Source organism: Periplaneta americana, chromosome 1, assembly GCF_040183065.1.
Source record: "Periplaneta americana isolate PAMFEO1 chromosome 1, P.americana_PAMFEO1_priV1, whole genome shotgun sequence".
NCBI lineage: Eukaryota > Metazoa > Arthropoda > Insecta > Blattodea > Blattidae > Periplaneta > Periplaneta americana.
Genome location: NC_091117.1, coordinates 124,215,470 through 124,241,336, shown reverse-complemented (window position 1 = coordinate 124,241,336; position 25,867 = coordinate 124,215,470). Strand labels below are relative to the sequence as shown.

The window sequence follows — 25,867 nt, the reverse complement described above, 5'->3', positions numbered from 1 at the left end:
ATTCTCTTTTCCCCACTTCTTAACTGTTTACCTTTACAATGTTTGATAATATCACTCGGTCCTGTCACTGTCACTGCAACTGGATCAGCCATAACCACATATTCTAGGCAAGCGATACAAGACATGCACTACCGGTACTAATACAAACTGTCGTGCGAAATGACTATCCTTTATAATTGCAGGAAGATGCAAATGCTCAGAATTCATATTATTGGTTACAATTATATCAGAGAATCAACCATTGTGTAAGATATTTAGTTTCGTGTCACATATATTTTAAATGTATATATCTATACGAGAACAGAGACAAAAGACGTTAAACAAAAGGGAACTATTTTCTTCGAGAGCATTGTAGGCGATGCGGTTAGACACCAACCATAGTACTTCTAACCATGTGCTTCTATTTACGTTGCTTTTTTCTTATGATGGATGGAGATTAGGTTGACTAAAAAATGTTGCATTATAAATGCTCTACTCATTTGTCTTTAGTACTAGGCAACAGATGATTTGTTTATATCTGTTGATGATATTATTTTAAAGAATACTTCGAGACGAGTGTAAACATATTTACTATATTACATATTCTGCATATATTTCCCAAATTCTATCAAAGAATGTGCGACGATAAAATTGCAATTTGTGTCCTTCTTAGGTTCTTTTGGAAAAAGGCTTGAATGCATACAGCCAAAGAAATGTATGAAGTAGAAGACAAACAGTGTAGTTAATATTAGAATTTGAGCAGCATCAAATTGATTCAGGCAATTCAGTGATGGAGATACTAGCCTTGAAGACAAATTCCGTTCAGGACAATCATCTGTTATAGAAAATGAGACTCTGTGCACCGTGCTCAAAGAAGTCATTTACCAGCACCCTTAAGTTGTTAGCAAGCTTCGCTGTTTCAAAAGCTACAGTTGCTACGTATCTCCACCAATCGACATAATGTACAAAAGTCGTCAAGCAGATCCATGTGATGACCTCACTGCAGCTCTGGCTCAGTAACGAGTTGATATTTGCAAACTTCTTTAAAACCCCCTAGGTGACTAGTTCTGGAAATGCATTGTGATATATGACGAAAAATGGCTATTTTCATAATTCCAAGCAGAGAAAAAAGGGAGATACATATGGATAAGGACCTCGATCAGTGGTTTGTCAAGCTCTACATTTGGTGGAATTTCGAAAGTGTTGTCCATTTCGAATTGGTCCCAAATGACCATGCAGTTGATGCTGAGTTGTACTGCGAGAAACTGAGTTAAGTTTACGAAGTTTTAAAGTGACACTAACCAGCTTTAATTTTATTAATAAAAAATGTGCTATACTGCAGTAAGACAATGCTCCTGCCCATCAAGCAAGAATGACCTAATAGAAGATCGAAGAATTACATGGAACAGAACTGTTGTATTATCCAGCATATAGTTCAGATGTTGCACTTTCCAATTATGGTTTATTCCAGTCCATGGCAATATTTTTTCTAGAATGGCATCACAAATACGTGTGTAGAGTTTTTCTTCTCCAAATTCAAGGATTTGTATCATCAACAAATTCGAATACAAACAGAGAAATAGGTGAAAGTTGTCGAGAATGATAGCCTTTATTTATAAAAATTATAATATAATATAAACAGGGTGATTCAATAGAAAAGGGCCATATGTTGAAGGGTGATAGTATGGGCAATTCTAAAGGAAAAACATTATATAAACATATGTCTTATTCTCAATGGATTGCGCATGTTACTTGCACATGGAGAGCTGGAAGGATAAGTCTTACCATTCTGGACCGCCAACTTCGAGTCTGTGTCAGAAAGGTTGTAGCAGTTTGTTAAGTGAGTACGTTCTGTATAGTGAAGTTACAATGCCATGAGCCTTCATACATGCAGAGCATGCTGACATGGTGTATGTCTTCAGTCCTTGTAAAGGTAATCGAGAAGCTGCTGTTCGAGAATGCCAATGATAGTTTCCTGACTGCAGAGTACCTGACAGAAGGGTGTTTGATACACTGCATGCACATGCTACTCTTCCCAGTGTCCATATTGTATCTGAATGACAGGGCCAACAATATGTAAGTGAAGTGAACACAGCCCAACTACTAGCTCTAGAAGAATAATTGCTGTACAACTTGATATTCCTCAAACAAGGTGTGGCGCACAATACACGAGCAAAGCCTACATCTGTATCACCAACATGTGCAACACCTTCATGAAGGAGATGATGCCAAGCAGTTGAAATTCTGTCATTGGATCATTGCTAATGACCGATTAATTCCACATATTGTTTATGAATGAATAAACATATACTCATAAAGAAATCAACAACATGCACATCACCTTTGGGCAGAGGAAAATCCTTAAGCTACTGTGGACAGTAATTTTCCGCGTCGTTTTGCAATTAATGTGTGATGTGGTATTATTGATAATCATCTCATTGATCCAGTTATTTTAGACAATCATTTTAATGTAACACAGTATCTTGAGTTCCTGCAAAATATATTACCAGAATATGGATGTTCAGATGTTCCTTTGGTAACACAGGCTGGTATGTACTTTCAACAAGATGGGACTCCTGCACATTCCAGTCAGTCAGTGACCTAATACAATGAAACCTATCCTGGGCATTGGATCAGTTGCAATGGTGTCATTTCTTGGCCACCAAGGTTACCCAACCTCACACCATTAGATTAGTTTGTGGCGTTGGCTAAAGAGCAAAGTCTACAAGACCAAAGTTGAAACAAGTGAACAATTACAGTAGAATCCCTCAACCGGCACCAAAGGGACCAGGCTAGTTCCAGATACGATATTTTGCCAGATAACTGAATCAATACCGTTATACACAAAAAAAATTTGTATTTCATGATGGCAAACATTGAAATTGCATCCATGTGAAGCTTATTTCTCTATCACTTGCTCATAACTGAATAAACATATAAACTGTGTGGATTTTCCTTATTAAAACACATCACACAACACAAATAATACACTAATTCTAGGTTAGAATATTCACTGAAAATTAAAGTTCATGCGAACTTCCTAATGTGGCAACACTGATGGCCCGAACATAACTAAATAAACATAAAAACTGCGTGGATTTTCGTTATTAAAACACATTACACAACACAAATAATACACTAATGTCAGGTTCAAATATTCACTGAAAACGAAAATTCGTGTGAATTTCCTAATGTGGCAAAACTGATGGCTCAGACTGTGGCAATGTGGCAGATTTAAACCTTTTTTTTGTTTTGGTATATTGCTGGTTATTTGGGTGTCGGTTACGAGTTATTTTACTGTATTTGCTCGCATTTTAAATGCTTGCGATCATATTAGGAAATGTCCAAACCAGATCAAATTAGCAACATGGCAATAGGTTACTTGCACTGCAAAGTGCATCAAAGTTGACAATGGGATTTTTTAACATATTATGTAAAGAGAAATTGACAATTAAACACAACATACAGGTAACAATCTCTTGATTTATTATATCACCTGCACTTTTCCCATTCTTCATTGTTTCGATTGGTTTTCTTCAAAACCATTGATAATAAGACACTGTATTTATATAATGTTTTTTCTTTAGAATCACCCATACTATCACCCTGGAGTCCAAGGGACAGTGATGCGTAAGACGTGGTGGACTCTATTAAGCTGAGCAACCCAGCTCAAGGTTGTGGTAACCAATCCCTTCGGCGAACTGGGTCAGTGAACAAACGAGAGATGGAGGTCTTGGCAGAGCTGCCCGGGGGTAACTTGGGATTAGGTCTGTCAGGGTGGTGAGAATCGGCCGCAGGATTTTCACTTAGGGTGGCGGCGGAGGAACCTATAACAGGTCAACGGCGGCACTCATAGGTCTCAGTAAGGTAGGCTGACTGCGAAAGGGTAGGATGAACTCTTGAGTCATGGTGAAGACAACATCCTAGGAGTTGGATCTCCAAAATCAAGTCCCTGGTCCTCCAGGTTGGGGGTTGGATCGTGGGACTGACAATTCCACATCTGTAAAAACAAACCTGTTGAGAAGCCCAAAGGAAATTGCCGGACTGCCCTAACAAGACGACCACGGAATTTAAAAAAGGTACATGATTTAAACTTAGCGACATGGAATGTGAGAAGCCTCTACAGACCTGGCACCCTAAGAAATCTAACTCATGAATTAAAGAAATACAATATAGGTATATGTGCACTGCAGGAAATACGCTGGAAAGGGAAGGATATGTTTGATTGCGAAGACTACACCATATGCTATAGTGGGGCATCAGATGGGAGAAACACTTATGGTACTGGTTTCATATTTAAGAAAAAACTTAAACATCTGATACTGAATTTCGACCCAGTAGATGATCGTATATGCGTACTAAGGATAAGAAACAAGTTCTTTAACACAACGCTAATTAGTGCACACGCCCCTACTGAAGACAAGGATGAAAATGAAAAGAACTACTTCTATGATAGTTTAGAACGAGTGTATCAGAGAGCAGCTATCCATGATATTAAAATAATTTTGGGAGACATGAATGCAAAGGTAGGAAGAGACATGATAATCCATAAAATAGGACTACACAGCCTGCATGATATTACAAATAACAACGGATTAAGATTAGTTGATTTTGCAATAAGCAAAAATATGGTAATAAGTAGCACCAATTTTCCACATAAAGATATCCATAAAATAACATGGATATCACCAGATGGTTACACAAAGAATCAGATCGATCATGTCCTGATAGATGCCAGACATGCCTCAGACATCATAGATGTGCGATCTTATAGGGGTGCTGACTGCGACTCTGATCATCATCTTGTACGCATTAAATATCGAGCAAAACTATCTATAGCCAATAAATACACAGGTGAAAAGATGGAAAAATTTGACATTGGAAAACTTAATGATGATATATGTCAAAATGAATATAAGGATTTAGTGACTCAAACTCTTGACAGTCAGTGTCAAACCAATAGCAGCACTGAAGAATCTTGGAGGAAAATTAAACGAAGCATACATTCAGCGGCAGAGAAGATCCTAGGTTATAGAAAATCTCAGAACAGAAATGGTTGGTTTGATGAAGAATGCCAGGAGGCATTGAGCCTAAGAAATGACTTCAGAATTAAAATGATCCAAAGGAATACTAGGAACAATGTTGATGAATTTAAGGAGGCAAGAAGAAAAGCTAAGACACTAATCCGTAGAAAGAAAAAAGAATACGAAGAAAATTTACTACGGGAAACACAAGATAGATACAGCAGAAATGACTCGAGAAAATTTTTCGAAAATATTCGGAAATTTAAAGGCGGCTTTCAACCAAGAACAACCTGGTGTCGGGATAAGGATGGCAATCTGGCTGGCGAAACGGCTGGAGTCTTGAAAAGATGGACTGAACACTTTAGTGAAACAATGAATCCCGACATAAATACTGAAGAGGACACATCATCAAATGAAACCATTTATTTTGGCCCAGAAGTACAACTAAAAGAACCAAGTAAACTTGAAGTTTTTAATGTAATTAAGAAAATGAAGAATAACAGAGCTCCTGGTGAGGATCTGATAACAGCAGAGCTGATACAGAAAGGTGGAAAGCGTCTCTGGACCTACATATATGAATTAATATTAGCGATTTGGAACAAAGAAGAAATTCCTGATGAATGGAGAACAGCCCTGATATGCCCCATACACAAAAAGGGCAGCAAGCTGGACTATAACAATTTCCGAGGAATCTCGCTGCTGAATGTTACATATAAGATTTTTACAAATATAGTATCTAATTATATTAAAGCATATACAGATGAATGCCTGGGTGAATATCAGTGTGGTTTTAGGCAAGGACGAAGTACAACCGATCACATATTCACAATCAAACAGTGTTTAGAGAAGACAAGTGAATATAATATCCCCATACATATGCTTTTTATAGACTTTAAGCAGGCATTTGATAACATGAATCGATTTAAAATTCTGGAGGCTATGAGAGAATTTGGTATCCCTACCAAATTGGTAAATTTAACAAAAATAACCCTCTCCAAAACATATAATAAGGTAAAGATACAAACAAAACTATCTGATAAATTCTTAACAGTAAATGGGGTGAGGCAAGGAGACTCCTTATCTACAATTCTGTTTAATATTGGCCTTGAAAAAGTCATTAGGAACATTGATATAAATTTTAATGGTACCATATTTAATAGGACCAGACAGTGCATGGCCTATGCAGATGATATTGTGGTCATGAGTAGATCTCTTGGAGTGCTAAATGAAATAGTAACCCAAATTCAAACAGAAGCAGAGCACATGGGGTTAAAAATTAATAAAGAGAAAACTAAATATATGAGAAACATAAGACCAAGTGGCATTTGTAATAAAGATATTATAATAAATGGACAGAAATATGAGGAAGTAGATTCTTCTAAATATCTAGGAGTTCTAATTACCCAAGAAAACACTGCAGATGCGGATATGAGGCAAAAAATTGCTGGGGGAAATAGATGCCTGAGAGCCCTTAACAAAACTTTGAGAGCAAGATGCATAAGTAAAAAAGCAAAACTTACATTATATAAAACAGTCGTAAGACCAATTGTGCTTTATGGCAGTGAAACTTGGACTCTGTCGAAGAAAATGGAACAACAACTGATGACATGGGAAAGGAAAATTCTAAGGAAAATCTATGGTCCTAAATATGAGAATGGGCACTGGAGGATTAGATATAATACAGAACTGAAAACTCAATATAAATCTCCAGATATTGTTGCTGAAATCAAAGCCCGTAGGTTGGAATGGTTAGGACATGTAATCAGGATGAATGATCAGAGAATACCAAAAAAGATTCTAAACACAAAACCGGAAGGCAGGCGCAATATTGGCAGACAGAAACTAAGATGGTTGGATGGAGTGGAGGAAGATTTAAGGACTCTACGCGTGAGAAGATGGAGGCAGAAGGCTCTGGTTGGACAGGAATGGACCAAAATCCTAAGGGAGGCCAAGGCTAGACTACAAGGGCCGTAGTGCCAAAGAAGAAGAAGAAGAATACTATCACCCTTCAAAGTACGGTTCTTTCCTCTTGAATCACTCTGTATATATATTTGTTCTGACAATGTAAAATACCATCTATACAAAAAACTTTTCAGTCAACCTAGTAATAATGAGATAATCTTTATCAAGGTTCACCAACATCTAGCTGCCCTGTGCCATGGTCCATGTTCACAAGTGAAATCCAGTGCATGCCATACCACAGCCCAGAGTAACTCTTCAAGTTTTACTAATGCAACAAATATTCGACTTGGCTTCCATTGGTCATATGAAACACAACCAAAAACAATTCTACTTTTTGCAACACTTTCTCTAAGAATTCCTGATTACTGAAGCAATACAGTACCATATCTTATTCTTCCTGTAGTTCTTAAATACTCCATGGCATGATTAACATATGCATATTATTTTACTAAACCCCAAATTCGAAAGTTCATTGGAAATACATGTGGGAATCTGAGCAGCCTTGCAACATATTCATCACATCCAATCCATTGCTGCAGAAAAGCTTAATTGAGAAACTTCCAACTATTGTTGGAGATGTCATTAGGATGATGAAACAGTCTATTACATTTTCTGTGAATGTGAAGATTTAGCAAACTTGAAAGGTCGCTATTTTGGATATCACTTTTTAAAATTAAATGAACTTTCACAAGTCCCCCTTAAGGACATTATGTCCGCCTTCTTGAAGGGGTCAGGACTGTTGGGAGATTAATGCAAGGGGCAGCACAAACGATCCCAAAGGACTGAAGTGCTAGGAGTCATTGATTGAACCCCTTGTAAATGCAATACAATACAAACTACATGAGAAGGAGCCCCAGCTTCCTGGAAAACCATACTATCGACATTTAGCTAGGAAGGAGCACACTGATAGCCGAACTGCTAGAGCATCAGCTGGTAACCTGAAAGATCCAAGTAGAATTTGTGAACAAATAGAGTGCTCGGTGGTTGGTTTCCTTGGGTTCCTCCTGTTTCCCTTCTGGCAATCTACCATTGCTCTGTTAATAATAATAATCTTTATCATGTGGTGCTATGTATTTATGGTACACTGAGTGAAATGTCTATGGCAGAAAAAGAACTGCAGCCTTGGAACAATGTTCATACATGGTGATGCTTGAGTGAATGACACATAGTCACGTAATTGCCACTGAAAAAAAAAGGCCTAGCTAGGGAATAAGTAGACAATGCCAGTAATGGAATATTAAAGAAAAAAAACCATGAATGAGTATTCAACCTACAGTATAAAACAAATTGTTTTCAATGCTGTTACCATATTTGATAATTTTATGCAAGTGTACTGCATGTTCCTTTCTAACAGAAATTTATACAGCCTAATTTTTGTTGGCAAGTAAAGATCGTCATTTTTCTCATTACTGCATAAGTGTCATAGTAGCTTCACATGCTAATCTTTCATATGCATTGAAATCTCGAAGTGCTACTAATATATGTTCATGGTCCACATATAATAATAAGAGAGAAATGCGCATGAGTGTGCATTGTTAGAGATGCTAGTAAATATCACTTTTTCCTATCTCAGTTATTGATTTGTCTGCCCTCTGACACGTCAGTATGTGATATTGCCGACATAGTTCACCACATAATTTGCACACGCAATGGTCCACATATACATACCTGTAGTTAGTCAAAATATATTTGAAGTCGTTTACCACAATACAATAAACCTAATATAGAGTGACCCAGCCAGGGCTAGATTCCTAACCGCACTCACGACGCTGATTCATACGTAACGACACTACCATAAGTGGAGGATTCATCCCACGCTTTTGCGGTTAGTACTGCATAATGATGTACTTACTGAATTCACAATTCATGTTCGAAATGACTCCTTGTGATATCTGGCAGGCTGCACATCTCCTGAAGACATGTCCAACTCGCTGCAATTCGTTCTCCAAAATGGCTCGAATTTCGTGCTGGATATTTTGTTTGAGTTCCTCAAGTGAATGTAAGTTATTCACGTAAACTTTACTTTACAGTGTGCCCCAAAAAATAAAAATCGCAGGGATTTAAATATGGCAATCGAGCTGACCATAATCCATGACTTACCACTCTGTCATCAAACACTTCCTGAATGGCAGTTATTCACACATGAACAGTGAGAGCTGTGCCATTAATCTCCATGAAATAACTGTACAACTTCTCTTCCTCACTCAGCTCGTTAAAAAATGAACAGCATATGGACTGTGTATATCATTGTGCATTGACTGTTTCCTCAAAGAAAATGGGGCCAATCAGTCTTTGTCTGCTCACTGCACATCGTAGCCCTATTTTTATCTAGCAGTTGTTCGTGAAAATAGTGTGGATTTTCACGTAACCACTGAGGTGGAACCATGCTTCATCACTATATCATACACCGACTGTTGGAACCACATGCAAAACCTAAGTCTGCTCTGATAATCAGCTTCAGTTAACCTCTAAACTACACGAATTTCGTAAGGTTTTAATTTTAGCCTAATTGTTTCGTACCTCTTATCACTGAAAACTGTGACACCCCTACTTGCTGAGTGACATGGTGGGATGATGTCATAGGACTTCTTTCTAGTTGGTGGCCAATTTCATCTAACATCTTCTCAGTGAGAACACACTTCACACATGTTCGTTTCTTATCTAATACTGATCCAGTTGTACGAAATTTCTTCACTAAAAGTCATTACTTTAGAAGACTCTTGCGAATCAAGGAATGACTGATGAAATTTGTTACAACTGTTCTCCAAGATTCGTATTTCACAAAGTTGTCGTAAATAAACACTCGTTGTTCAAGGCTGTATTTCATAATAGACAACTACTACACTCTAAATGTATGGTATACAACTGTACCCTCACTATGTGAATGTGTTTATGTAACTAAACACAAAATGTACGCGAGCAAGAGGTCTGATCATTGCAATAGCACAGCAGTTACTATGCATACAACTTTCCGCTGATCCCAGTCTAGCCCTGGCTAACTCATTCTGTGTATAATATTTTTGTTCACACACAAATTCTAAATTCATTATGAATTATATTCCTACGAATTTATTTTATATTTCACTTTTTGGAAATAAGGTACAATTTGAAAATTTCTGAGAGTAGAAGGAAGATACTTTATTCATAGATTTCAAAAAGGCATATGACTTGGTTAAGAGGGAAGTATTATATGATATTCTTATTGAATTTGGTATTCCCAAGAAACTAGTTCGATTAATTAAAATGTGTCTCAGTGAAACATACAGCAGAGTCCGTATAGGTCAGTTTCTATCTGATGCTTTTCCAATTCACTGCGTGCTAAAGCAGGGAGATGCACTATCACCTTTACTTTTTAACTTCGCTTTAGAATATGCCATTAGAAAAGTTCAGGATAACAGACAGGGTTTGGAATTGAACGGGTTACATCAGCTTCTTGTCTATGCGGATGACGTGAATATGTTAGGAGAAAATCAACAAACGATTAGGGAAAACACGGAAATTTTATTTGAAGCAAGTAAAGCGATCGGTTTGGAAGTAAATCCCAAAAAGACAAAGTATATGATTATGTCTCGTGTCCAAAATATTGTACGAAATGGAAATATAAAAATTGGACATCTATCCTTCGAAGGGGTGGAAAAATTCAAATATCTTGGAGCAACAGTAACAAATATAAATGACACTCGGGAGGAAATTAAACGCAAAATAAATATGGGAAATGTGTGTTATTATTCGGTTGAGAAACTTTTATCATCTAGTCTGCTGTCAAAAAATCTGAATGTTAGAATTTATAAAACAGTTATATTACTGGTTGTTCTGTATGGTTGTGAAAGTTGGACTCTCACTCTGAGAGAGGAACATAGGTTAGGGGTGTTTGAGAATAAGGTGCTTAGGAAAATATTTGGGGCTAAGCAGGATGAAGTTACAGGAGAATGGAGAAAGTTACACAACGCAGAACTGCACGCATTATATTCTTCACCTGACATAATTAGGAACATTAAATCCAGACGTTTGAGATGGGCAGGGCATGTAGCACATATAGGCGAATCCAGAAATGCATATAGAGTGTTAGTTGGGAGACTGGAGGGAAAAAGACCTTTGGGGAGGCCAAGACGTAGATGGGAGGATAATATTAAAATGTATTTGAGGGACGTGGGATATGATGATAGAGACTGGATTAATCTTGCACAGGATAGGGACCAATGGCGGGCTTATGTGAGGGCGGCAATGAACCTTCGGGTTCCTTAAAAGCCATTTGTAAGTAAGTAAGTAAGTAAGTAAGAAGGAAGATACTAACCATTGAGTAATCTTGTGAGTCTATTTACATCCACATTGATGTGCTGAATCAACTCAATATCACTATAATCAGGATTTTCTTCGTTGCAAGCACTCAGCTCCTGCAATCTAAAGAAATCGAATATTTTAGTGATGTATGTATATACACTGTTTTAATATAATTCTTCTGTCTCGCATCATTTTAACTATACTAGCTAATTTACTCACCGTGCTGATATTCTATTGAAAACTGCATTGAAAAAGTTCAGACTCAATGCAAATAACACCTTAGATGCCAAATTTTTTAGCTGCAATACTGTTGGATTGTCATTTGGAACGTCTGTAAAGAAAGTGAAAACTCTTTTACCAGCTTGCAACATTACAGTTACGATCTTTCAGGGTAAAACTATGTAAGATCATGATGAATCAGAAAAAAAATTGTAAAATGACGTAATATGGAAACCGTAATATGGAAACAATCAATCAATCGATCAATCTGCTTAATGTATTCATCAGAATGTTGAAAACAAAGTCCACTACAGTCCACTGTGGTCCTCAACTAGTGATTCTTTCAACAAATGTGGGGAACCAGTAATTTGACTGATGTTTATTATAGATGCCTGCTGCTAGTAGCCAGGGTTGAGATTGATCAATATATTGTATGTTACAGAGCTGTCATATATGACTGGTATTGATGACTTTAATTAGCTTCATTTAGGGCAGGTATGTCAAACTGACAGCCCATGGGCCACATGCAACCCTTTATGTTTTCTTTGCGGCCTATCTCGCATCCATGAAGAAACAAAAGCACAAACAGCAACAAGCTACAACTCAGCAATTAAAAACCATTTTTATGCTTAGCAATAGCAAGATCTATAGATCGTGTGCAGTCCACAAGAAGTACAGTGATACAGGAAACAGCCTGCAACCTGAACGAGTTTGACATACCTGATTTATGGTTTATAGATGTGCAGTATAAAATAAAGTGTTCCAGATCTCGTTCATGATCATTACACTATAGGCAAACAGGACTATCATAAAGGTTAAAATGGTGTACAGAGTAAGCCATAAGTCAACATACCCCTACGAATTACATTGGCATTATCATTAACGTAGCTTATAAATTTGAAATTCTATTTGTTACAGCACCAATAAGAACAAAACAAACAGTTAGTAGCAGTGGCTGGTGAGATAAACATACTCTTTCAGTTGTGCAGGATCTTGGATTCAAGTGACCATAAAATGGCAGATATGAGCAGCTTTTTTTATTTTTTTGAAAAGTGTTTAGTTGCAAGTATTTGGATCCACGGAAGACCACAGACTGGGTAGATAATGCGACAAATTATGATACAGTTCTGACTGAGATTTCGGCAATCACCTCAAAGAAAAGTAACATAGTTTGTTAGCTTGGGAGAAATTAGTGATTCTGGCAGCATCAAAGACAGTCCTCGAAGTAGTAAACTAGTAAGGAGATTCAATTCATATGTTGGAGTTGCCGGATCCCATCAAATAGTCACTTTAGAAATCAACACAGTTGCATCAGAACTCTGAGTACCTTGTTCAACCAAAACCGAAATGGTTCTGTTTACATAGAAAAGAAAACTGGAAAATATACCAAGAGTTTCCTTATTTAGTAAGGACCTAGTTTTAAATAAGTCGACATTACAACAATAGCTGTTACCGGTAAAAATGAACTGTAGCAGTCTTTTATGTTAAATATATTTATAACTCTCCTCACATTCGTATTAGAGATTTCATTTTTTTCATGCAAGATTAATAATAAAAAGTGTACGTATATAAAAGTGATTAAATATACAAAGGTGCTAACATAAATCCCGTACAATGCTCATTTTAGTGTTGGAATAGTACTTTTATGAAAAAAATGTATAACAATTAACCACATTATGTTTGTACCTTAATGCTGAAGAGTTAACAGTAACATTATTCTGGCAAGGTCTAGAGCTTCTAGGTATTTGATTTCAATTTCCTGATTCATTAACTACATGTCTTTCAGTAAAATATACTATTGTAAATTTAATTTTACTGATGCTTCATAAAAACTACACTGCAAACTCTGCTTAATGTAAATTAAACATTATTATCTGCTAAACTAATTGAACGAATCTATTGACAATTTGGGTTCTAATGTAAAAGAATATATGCTTGAATACAAATTTTTATTTTATTTTAGTAGGTTATTTTACGATGCTTTATCAACAGCTTAGGTTATTTAGAGTCTGAATGAGATGAAGGTGATAATGCCGGTGAAATGAGTCCAGGGTCCAGCACCGAAAGTTACCCAGCATTTGCTCATATTGGGCTGAGGGAAAACCCTGGGAAAAACCTCAATCAGGTAACTTGCCCTGACCGGGAATCGAACCCGGGCCACCTGGTTTCGCGGCCAGATTGAATACATATTAAAAAAGAATTGCATTACTCATGGTTACTGAGATACATAGTTTTCTCGTTTTTTCTCAATATCTAAAATTATGCATTTAGCAGGTTTTGAATGGGATCCTCTCAAATATGTAATCTTCAAAACATGTCGCCATGTGACCTGTTGTGAACTCAATCTTTTCGCAGGACGTCCTATTGATCTTTTCCCTGGCAGTTTGTAAAAAGCACATGTTACAAACCACAAACTACTCGTATCTGTTTGCAAAACTTTGTTGGTTACATTCTCATTGTTATGATTGTCAGAAATAGGACAGCCAATATATTTAGGTTGAAATGTGAAATGTGATCAAACTTGTCTTACTAATAACCAAGGTGTTGACTTTTCGAAAAAGGGGTTGGTATACATGTAAATTTGGTGAAAATCCAACTACTCTTATAATTAATAACAGATTGATTTAAAAAATTGGGACATTTTTGCATCCCGAGACACTAGGACAAAGCATCCAAAACTGGGACTATCCCAGTAAAACCGGAATGTCTGGTCACCCTGGCTCAAACGGATTTAAATATGGTGTCAGTCAAATAGTCAAATGAAGAAACAGAATCTCAGAATCTGCTTTCCATAACATTACAAAGAAAGCTAAATTGTATAAACTCCATGTCTGATTGGGTACTACATTTAAGGATCATGCAATAAAACTAATATGGGAATATTGACTTAAATATTAAATCACCACCTACCAATAAATTGACAAATCTCTCGCAACAGAAGTTTCACATTCATTGCTTCATCAAATCTTGCTGTGTCTTTAGGTTGGTTGCTAAGACACTTTTCTAATGTGTCTAGAACGATAAGCAATGACTCATAACAGTTTCGTTCCATATCAGGTCCATGAGGTCTTGGACCTGCCATCACAGACAAAAACTGAAAACAAAAAAACAATATAGTAACTCTCAGGCAAAATGTCAAATCAGACGTTCAGAGGCATATTAGGCACTTAAAATGAAAGCAATACATAGCAGAATGAATCATTTTGTGGACCAAAGACCATGTGCCAATATTGTGCGAGACCATGTGCCAATACTGTGTATTGCATATAGTAGTGACACATGTGACACCTATTTAGTGTTCATTAATGACAAGTAATTAAGATCTGTGTGTGACTATGTGAACTGTTCACATAATATGAATTACTCGTACAATAGTAGTGGTTTAATCCATCATGTCAACACTAGAATAGTACTCAAATATAAAATTTTGTCAGAATCTGGACTAAATGGGTAATGGGAACTCTGAAAATTCTCCAACAATTGTAAGGTGAAAAAAAACCACTTTGGTAACTCAGTCTCAGTTGGAAGAGCACTTGGCTTACTATGTCTTGGACCTAGGTTCGAATCCTAGTGATAGAGAAATCGTATTGTGGTGGACAAAGTCAAAGTTCCTGAGGATTATTCTTGGCATACAGATGGCATCAGGGTGAAGCAGCTTAATACACTTTCGGAGAGGAGGGGTGAAAGGGCATTCTATATTCTAATGGGACTTCATTGTAACCTTAAGACATGCTAGCTGGATCAATAGATGACACACATAGCTGAATCATGATTGTTCAGATCTCAAAAAAAAAAAAAATATTCCCACTATAAGAACAGTAAGGCACAATAAGTCCACTAGATACTGAGTGTTAGCCATCAGGTCCCTACTTTGTATATACACCATGTTCCACTTAGAGGGATTGTGAAATAAATGCTAGCCATTTAAAATCAGATGAAATTTTTTTGATTTACATCTGACAAGATGCAGAAACTGTCCAAGTTTATGCACCAATGGTTTAAAAACAGTTGCACGTTCATGCGTACGCGCACTAACATTTATCATGGAAACAAGCCTGACACCATTCAGTACAACATTCCGTCATTGGACCATTCTTCTTCATTGAGGTGACAGTCACAGGGAATGTGTATCTGGACATGTTGCAGAACTTCTTTTGTTGATCAATTCCTCCCAGAATCGGTTTTTCAGCAACATGGGGCTCCATCTTATTACTTGGCTTCTTGAATGTAAACTTTCCCAATAGGTTGATTGGAAGAGGAGAACCATTGTCTCACTTCCTAGGACAACAGACTTGACGCCCATTGACCTTCCTCTGGAGCTTTGTGACAAGTTTTGTGTACCAACATGGTACAGTTGACACTTTGGGAAAACTGAGACAACGCATTATAAGTGCAGCTGCGCTAATCACTTCACAAATGTTACAGAACACTTGGCAGAAGGTTGAGTACCTTTTAGATGTCTTCAGAGTAGAAGGCACACACATCGAGTTGCACTGACCATTCTTCGAAACTCAGAGAGTTTTTACATCAAGTTATACAAAAAGTTATGTTATAAAACCATCATTTATACTTTAAATTAGCACTTCTTTCTCGATCCCTCTTAAGTAGGACACGGTGTATACCAGGTGTTTCAGACCACCCATATCAGCCTTTTTTCTCGAAAACTATATGATACTGGTTGTTTATAAAAAATGTTGATACCAAAACCTATGTACAGAATTGATTGGTGATAGTACCATTTCCCGTAACAAACCGGAAGTAGGGGTACCTGTGGTCAACTTCGAAAATTCAAAGGAGAACATGGGTCATTGAAGGTACCATTGGATACTACTTTTAAAAAGAAAACACTTTTACTGAAACTTTTTTTTCTAACTTTTATTGTTCACTCACAAAACAACAAAAATGGTCTCTTCTGAGAAATGGTATATGTTGTTTATGTACGTACACTCTTCATAGTAAGTGTTCAGAAAGTACGCTATCCTGTGCTAAACAATGTTTTGATCATTTCGTAACATCCATAATTGCACTTCAGCACAGCTGAGAGATCCACAGGTTTCTCCAATTCCTTGTTTCATGTCTTCTCTAGTTGTTGGACGCACCTGGTAGACCATGTCTTTAATTCTCCTCCACAGAAGGCTTGCCATTTGACTCAGGATTGTACCATGATACAGTGTTTAGAATTCTGAAAGACAAATTTCATTCATAAAATATTCATCTCCATCAGGAACTTGGGGGATATGACTTCCAGACTCGTGTTGATTTCTGTAACTGGTTTCTAAACACGGATTATGATTTCGAGCTCAGAATTCTGTGGACTGATGAGGCAACTTTCAAAAGTAATGGTCAGGTGAATCTCTACAATGCCCATTACTGGTCTCCAGTTAATCCACACTGGCTACATGAAGTGGATTATCAGTACATATGGAGCCTCAACACATGGTGTGGCCTCCTCGGACACCAAATGATAGGACCATACTTTTTTGAGGAGAACTTGATGGTAGAACACACGCTTCCTCCGAAACATTATGCACCAGTTGTGTCATGATGTTCCCCTTGCGCTTTGGTTAATAATGTGGCTTCAGCAGGATGGCTGTATGGCTCACTTTTTACGTAGGGCTCGACGAGTTATTAACCAGACATTTCTCCTATCATGGATTGGACGAGAAGGACCAGTAGCTTGGCCAGCCCGATCTCCTGACTTCGCTCCAAATGACGTCTTCTTGTGGGAGAGAATTAAAGACATGTTCTACCAGGTGCATCCAACTACTACAGAAGATATGAAATAAAGAATTAGAGAAGCCTGTGGATCTCTATGCTGTACTGAAGTGCAATCACGGATGTTACAAAATGATCAAAACATTGTTTAGCACAGGGTAGCGTACTTTTTGAACATTTATTATGAAGAGTATACGTACATAAACAACATACAACATTTCTCAGAAGATACCATTTTTGTTGTTTTGTGAGTAAACAATAAAACTTAGAAAAAAAAAGTTAAAGTAAAAGTTGTTTCTTTTTAAAAGTAGTTTCCAATGGTACCTTCAATGTCCCATGTTCTCATTTGAAATTTCAAAGTTGACCACAGGTACCCCTACTTCCGGTTTGTTATAGGAAATGGTACTACCACCAATCGATTCTTTACATAGGTTTTGGTTATCAAAATTTTTTTATGAACAACCAATAGCATATAGTTTTCGAGAAAAAAGGCTGATACGGGAGGTCTGAAACACCCGGTATATAACCTGCAAAAAATGTCAGTGTAAAGATCGGAAATGATGTCAACCCAGTTTCATAATTGGAAACAGTGAGGAGCTATGATAGAAGGAAAACTCCAGTTAAAGAAAAAGTAGAGTAATAACATCTGAAAAAAACATTTTCCAGACTCTATTCAACAACTGTGCTAACAACAATAAAACTATATTGTTGTGTGATGTGGATGTGTATAATGTGCAACTACAAATGTTATCAGAGCTTTCAATAGAAGCTGTACACGACATTATTGTACCTATCACATAAAAGTACACTTTACATGGTGTTGAGATTAATTTCTCTGATAAACTGGGAGGTTCAGAATGGAGTCCACTTATTCTCATAATTGTAAAAATTGGAAAGCCATGATAAGTGGAGAACTCTGGTTAAATAAAAGCTGATAACACCTGTGGCGACTTGCAACAGTATATAATATTCCTATCCCCTCTAAGAGTTATGTAGTTGATTATTAGGTGGCAGGTGCTCAACTCAGTGTTGGTCCTTTGTGTGACTGTAGTAATTCTACGGGGTTTCAGGAGTGTCTATACATTATTGGCAGGCACCTATATGTTCGAATCATGACATTATCAGGATAAATGGCTTTCAAACAAAAGCATATCCAAATTCTCTACATTCCAAAAAGAAAGAAAAATATACATAAAAACCAACCACAAATTCAAGAGGTAAAGATGAAGTAACTTCACAGTTTGATGAAATAACCAGAGACTACTCAGCCATTCCGAACCAAAATGAGTATAGGTGCAATTTTTTAAACTTTAATAAAAATGCATTTCAATTCAATAACATGCAATAATAAACTTAAAATTGAAATGGTAAAAGAATTTTATTTCTCACCTCTTTATATTTATTACATGCTTGAAATTAAGGACAATAAGGCTGACACCTTTGGCCCTAAATATGCGTAAGTTCGTAGCTCTGTATTTATTCTAACATTCATTGCTGACTTATGCAAGCATGAAAACTGCCATTCTGTTTTTTGCTTACAATGCAAATGTCAAGAGAGTTTTTTTAATCTTAAATGATTTCAGTTCAGAGGATAGATGAGAGGAATCAATTATTAACAAGTATGTGAAGGGTATAACACTAATAAAACATAATTTTAAGCAGTTAAATTTCTCTGAATTCTACAATTATAGGAATGTAGGCTTTCATGGCCGGCGTTATATGGATCGATGTTATCCGGATAATATCGGTCCATAGCTACAATTATATTTTTAATAGAACAGATATTTTGCAACAAATCAGTTCTTCACAAATATATGCTTTATGTGTTACTATAGAGGTGGTGGTGGTGGTGGTGGTGGTGGTGGTGGTGGTGGTGGTGGTGGTGGTGGTGGTGGTGGTGGTGGTGGTGGTGGTGGTGGTGGTGGTGGCGGCGGCGGCGGCGGCGGTGTTAAAGAAACAGAATATTCATATAAATACAAAAATTTGCTATTTGGTCTTCAGCCTATGATTTCCAAAGTTCTACATCTACATTTTCCTATAATGTCCTATATTTTGAAACACTGTATCATAAATTTTCCTAAGAGCATCTGGTAACCTTATGCATGATAAATTCTTAGTGTCACCTTGTAGTGTAGGACCCAAAGTCTACTCTGAACTGCAATTTGTCACTAGTGACATCAGCTCCAATGAATAATCAGAAGTTGATTACCATGTAACAAAACCATTGTTAAACAGTGTATATATATATATATATATATATATATATATATATATATATATATATATATATATATATAAAGCATGTACTAGTACAGTGCATATATGAAAAGTAAAATGTTAAAAACAGAATTACATTATCTCATTATTATCATAATAGGCCTATGTACAACAGTGCACTCTTACCATTTCATTCACACGTTGTAATATCTTTGTGAGACCAGAAATGACAAGTGAAAAGCGGTATCTACTGATCTGAATTAGGCACTTCTTATTTTGCTCCTCATTCACACGTGAATGAGTAGTCTGTGGTCCTGTGCGACATGGCAACTGAAATAAATAAAAAAACTTATTAGCTGGTATCAAGAGCACAACCATTAAATGATAAATGTATGCTGTAAATTTTTGTCCTATGTTGAAATTAAAATAAGATAGAATATATCCAGTTTGAACAAGATACACACATGCACACACATACAGTTTGTACATATACTGTTGTTTAGTCAATTATCCGAAGACAGATCTGAACTTTACAAGTGATACCAACAAGGCACCACTTATGAGGCAACTAGGCCAGGAGATAGTGGGGTAGGGTGGTAGTTCCTTTCCTCCTCCATTGCATACATCGCTGATTAGATATATATTATACTAATTAGATGTCAGATGCATACAAACAATTGTTCTTCCTCTGACACATATTGTCAAGTGAGATGTACTGCCTGATAATAGATGTACATATCAGCCAGAACCCAATCAGAGGCAACATATACTGTAATGAATTTTACTACTATTAACGATTCGTCATTTTATATATATATATATATATATATATATATATATATATATATATATAGCAACTGCACATGACAAAACATTTATACAGCTATAATGGCAATAAAAAGATGGCTATCTGTTCTAATGAAGAAGAACATTTTACTACCAAAATAAATGAACATGAACATTCTCGACTTCAAGATTTGGATAATTTATTCACGAAAAACTGTTCATCTGTAAATCATATGATTGCAAAGTACAACAACTTTCGTAATTTACACATTTTACATAACTATGTACAGTGGAAAGACAGAATGACTTCACTGGATTTTACTAAGAGTCAAATGAAAGAACATTTACTGCATTCCCAAATAAGAAGATATTTACTGCATCACAAACAGAAGACATTTTGTAATTCCAAAAAAAATAAATATCTTACTCCAATTATAAGCAGTACAGTTTAAGTAGCTACTGTATACACGAATGTAATTTATTAATTGTGCACAAATTCACATAATATAGTTATCTCCATACTGTAACAGCCTGTAATATTCCTTTCCATTTACGAAAATCGCCATTCAGAATCGAAAGAAACATTAAAACACATTAGGCTAGTGAAATTATAATTAGGTTCTAACCATATTCGTATTTATTACTCATTGCATGATTGATTGCCAGTGGCCAATAGGCGAACTAAAGCATAAACATTGCGTAGGAGCTGGATCATATCACAAGACCGAGTGCCAAAGCCTCTCTGGAAATTAGCAATCATTCGTGCAATGAGTAATACTTGTCAAGTAACCACAAGTAATATAAAAGCAAAGTATTTAAGTAATGTTTATGGACATCATACAGTCTTAATGATGAATTTTTAGCCTATCACTTCTTTGGATGGTCCAAAGATTTCTTCCCATGTGGTTGAAGTACAGTTTTGTATCAGACTTGAAAGGAATATAAGTATGTACACTCAATGAGTTGCCAGTACGGAAAGGTATGGTTTATGCCAAGCTTTATGGACAGTCATCTGCGAAAACGAAAGTGGTCTTTACAAATGATTTTGAAATCATGAGCTTCTGAAAAATATTACCTAGGCTACACTATTTCATTCATTAGGTACCTTATCTTCTGTTACTTACTTATTTATGGCTTTTAGAGAATCCAAAGGTTCATTTCCACCCTCGCATTAGCCCACTATTGATCCCTATCCTGAGCAAGATTAATCCAGTCCCTACCATCGTATCCCACCTCCCTCAAATACATTTTAATATCCTCCCATCTACGTCTCGGCCTCCCCAAATGTATATTTATCTCAGGTCTCCCAACACTCTACTGATGCGCCAAAACTTCTGATGACACGGAAAATATGCGAACTACTACTGTAGATCAACTGACATCAACTGGTCGACTTTTCACCCAGCCACTAAGTCCCAACTCGTCATTATCAGTTTGTTTCTTTCCAGTGTTGTCACCTACTCTTGATTAGTGATCGATACCACGTGCTTTGGCTCATGTTGTGTGCTGGGATCATTTTTTATCACTAAGTGCTTTTCAGTCATCACCATTCTTTTGTATGCTTATATTTATTATACCTAGCGAGTGATTTAGTTAATTAAATTAGTTTTCCTTTGCAATTAAGAAAATGCCTAAACAGTTCATAGTGATGAAAGAAACTTAATTTTGCATGTAATTATAATGTGTGAGGAAGAAAAAAGAGAAGGTTGGATGTTTCCTCGAGATCAAGCTTACTTGACCAGGAAATCATAATCGTTTATAAAGAAAATAAAAATGCAGAAAAAGTCTTTCCATGCTGCAGAAAAAAACTATCAACTTCTGGAAAGCGTAGAAGTGATATACATAAAGTGACAATGGACGACAATATGGACAAATGTATCTTCAGAAGAAAAATGCATGGCATGTATACAGTAAAGAAGGAAGTGACAACAATTGCAAAAAAGGTTCGCTATTGATAAGGAGGACGGGCAAGTCTCAGAAAAATCCTTATAGATATTGGATTCAAATTCAAGAAATGTTGTTGTTGTTTTCTAATGCCAGGCGTTTGACAATAAAGTCATTTGACCTCTTGCACTCCAATATTTTTCAAAGATATTATCATGACCAGCCACTGAAGCAATGTGAAAATACAAGGTGAGCACTGACTGAAAGGAGCAATACTCTAACACGAAGGGCTCTGTGTCTTCGTCATATTAAAAAGTATCTTATTGAAGATAGACCCCTCGTTTATCTAGACAAAACTTGGATACAACACCATTACAAAGTTACAAGATGCTGACAAAATGAAGATGTGACAGGAGTTTTGACAGATGACAGCACTGGCGAAAGACTTATTATAACACATCCAGACAGATATATGGGATTCATTTCAAATGCTGCAAATATTTTCCAGACAAAAACTAAAACTGAAGATTACAATGACGAAATGAATTCAGAAATTAAAAAAAAAAAATGGATGTAAGAGAAACTCATTCACAACCTTTCACCATAAACAGTAATAGTGATGGACAATGCACCATATCACTCGGTGATAACGAACAAACCGGCCAACAGTCCTAACAAAAAACAAGATATTCAGGAATGGCTTCAACAGAACAACATAGACTCTGATCCACAAAGCACAAAGGCAGAACTCCTCATGTTAGTGTCAATCATTCTGTATCCATATATAGAGCAGATTACATTTTCAGCACTCATGATCATACAGTTTTGAGGCTACCACCATATCACTGCGATTTGTCGCCAATAGAATATATTTGGGGGATGGTTAAATGTCGAGTTACAATGAAGAATGTGAATTCCAACATCAAGGAAATTTGGAATTACACAGAAAAAAAATTAGGCAATATAACTGTGTCAGAATGAAAGAATGTGTGTCACCATGTCACTGGATTGGAGGAAAAGTACAGAGTGGCTGACGTTATAATTGAAGACGAAATTGAAAGAATCATAATAACAGTGAATTCCGATTTGGATACAGACAACATTTCATCTGATGAAGAATGTGCATCTGATTCTGAGTTATCGGGAATGCATCCATTGTATGTAGTTTGCCATTATCAGATGTTACAAAAAACTGGTAGAAATACTGCACCCGTTTTAGTTTTGCATGTGAGTCTCAGCTGAAATACTATGTATGTACTATGTACTATGTCTTTAACCCTGGTGACCTGAAAGAAAATTACATCAGTAGTGACGTGGGATTTGAGATACCCCATTTCATTTTTTGGCTTTTTACTGAATATGACATCGTTTTTTTTCTGAAATATTTTAATTTAATTGTGTTAAATGTCTACTAGTTACCAATAAATGTAATGTCGACCAATTTTTTAACATTAAATTTTAAAAATGTAAATACAAATGTATCTATAAATCAAAGCAACTGAAAAAACATCAAATTTTACGATGTTAAGTGTTCTCTCTTATACTTTTGATTGTCACAGCACTGTGCACTTCTACAATATCATTCTGAATCACTGTTTATATTTCTATCGTGTTTCAGCACAGTTTTCACAAAATAATTTGCTGTGTTCCAAGAAAATATGTTTTTTGCAGTTTTGAGCGGTGTATTTTGTTTCCCTGTCTTTTTTTTTTTTTCGGAGTTATACTGCACATCTTCTCACACGTTCACTTTTCACAGAATATCTGGGTTCTTCGACACTTGTCTGTGGAGCTTGTCGTTTCAGATTGCTGCGGAGGTCTGTAGGAACTCTGTTGCTTGAACACAGTCGTTGCGAAAAGTGTCCTGAAATGAAGACTTTTGATAAATTCTTCAGGAAACTTCTCCGATCTCATGAATTCTTTGTATTCGAATTATAAAGTATTTGGGAATTGATCCCAGCCACATTCATGAGTGTAAAGAAAACAGTCAAGGACCAGCGCCTGCTGTTTCTTGACACATTGTACGATGTACATAAGTGGTCTACTGTGTCGACAGCACCCTTCGTCATATTATAGAAGGATATGATTTCTGGCTTCTGCTTATTTCCTCATATTGTTTCATCAGTACTGCTGTCATGGTGCATTGTGGAGAGAAGAAGAACTATTTTACCCTTTTTAGGGACATGTGATACTAGTGTAATATCATCGTGAAAGCATTTACATTTCTTCCCTTTGTGCTCATAAATTCTGGAGGGATTTCACGCTCGTTCTTCCGCACTGTACCAATCATTGTAAGTCTGTGCTCTTGAAGAAGTTTACAGCTAATGGGTAGCTAGTAAACCAATTGTCTGTTGTAACATTTCTTTCTATTCCTGAAATGGGAACTATCATCCTTTCAACTACATTGCTTCACTTGATATGGACCATCAGATTGTTTCCCAACATATACCTCTAAATTTGCTGTATAGTACATTTTGGCATCTACCAAAGCATAAATTTTTATGCCATACTTTGCTGGCTTCTGTGGCATGTATTGGCGGAAAGAGCAGCAGCCCCTAAAAGACTCCAATTTCAATAGTTACATATTCACTTACGCAATAACATTTCTTGAAGATTTCAACAAATTAAGCAAAACTATCACATATTGGTCCAAGCTTATCTTGTAGTTTGCGCGTTCCACGAATATTCAGATCGTCAAACCTTAGACAATAAAGAAGAAAACGAAATCTTGCAGGTTCATAGTCGTTCTAAATATTTCAACTCCATAGCCATTTGATGACTAGAGATCTTCTAAATTCAGACAGTTTGCTTTGTACATGCTCGCCAAGTATAGCAACCCCAACACTGCCATAATTTCCGTCTCAGTTGTATCTTTTACTATGCATTACTTTCGAAAATTGTTTCATTTCTGCTCAATTTTCATATTTGTGTACTGCACTATATCAAGCACCATGTCACGGGTTATGAAGAGAAGAAAACAGTATAAAGGTGTGAGGGCTTCTTTCGCCAGTCCAATAACACCGGGAAGATGTGTGATAATGTGTAATTGAGTCCTGACATTTACACGTGGAGGATTTTTACTCCACTTTGTGAAACCATCTTTTCCCAGACAGAAGTCATTATTGTTGTTGCTATGTTCATCATGGTCATTGTATTCACTATTCTCCTCATATTCATTTCTTCACTAACGGAAACGTTTCAGACTCATGTTCAGAAGCCACAGGTTCTTCATCCGATTCGTCATACCATTGCATAATTTGATCTAATTGCGCATCATTTGGATCCATTACAATGTCTTCATATACCCAAAAAAATAAAAAAATAAAATATTTATCAGTGGATATCTCGGAAAAATGTATTTCAACATTGCAACAATGTAAAGTATCTGAAAATAAACAACGTAACAATGGGTTATTGCAACACAAGTCAACAAGTTCGGATTGCAAGTACGTCTAAGAATTATAACACCTTCGGTGACGTGGGGTTTCCTACACCCTGACAACACACTAACAACTTTGTGTTATGAATTCAAGACCACCAATTAGTTGCTTCACTAACCAAGGCATGGAACATACTGAAGGAAGTATTGCAAGCAGCTAGACGAATCCCCACGTCACAAACCAGAGTGATCTAGTAGCAAACAAAAAAACAAAGCAAGGTGGGGTGTGTCAAACCCCACGTCACCAACGCAGGGTTAATTATGAAAGAACTGCCATCTAAAATACTGTCGATGGCGATAATTGTGGTGGTGATGATGATGATTATGATGATGATATTGAAGGCATGACATAGTTTTCACCATC

At 36.5% G+C, this 25,867-nt stretch overlaps 1 protein-coding gene across 13 annotated transcripts in view; it reads right to left on the bottom strand.

The window, feature by feature from the left end:
* Positions 1–25,867, bottom strand: part of Nf1 (neurofibromin 1) — a 384,838-nt gene that overhangs the window by 333,360 nt on the left and 25,611 nt on the right. For all 13 annotated transcript variants that reach the window (XM_069826894.1, XM_069826901.1, XM_069826976.1 and 10 more), the window contains exons 2-5: positions 19,584–19,727; positions 14,376–14,559; positions 11,466–11,577; positions 11,260–11,366 (exon numbers count right to left, since the gene is read on the bottom strand). In XM_069826894.1, the coding sequence (XP_069682995.1) occupies positions 11,260–11,366; positions 11,466–11,577; positions 14,376–14,559; positions 19,584–19,727 (547 nt within the window). The remainder of the gene's footprint in view (positions 1–11,259; positions 11,367–11,465; positions 11,578–14,375; positions 14,560–19,583; positions 19,728–25,867) is intronic.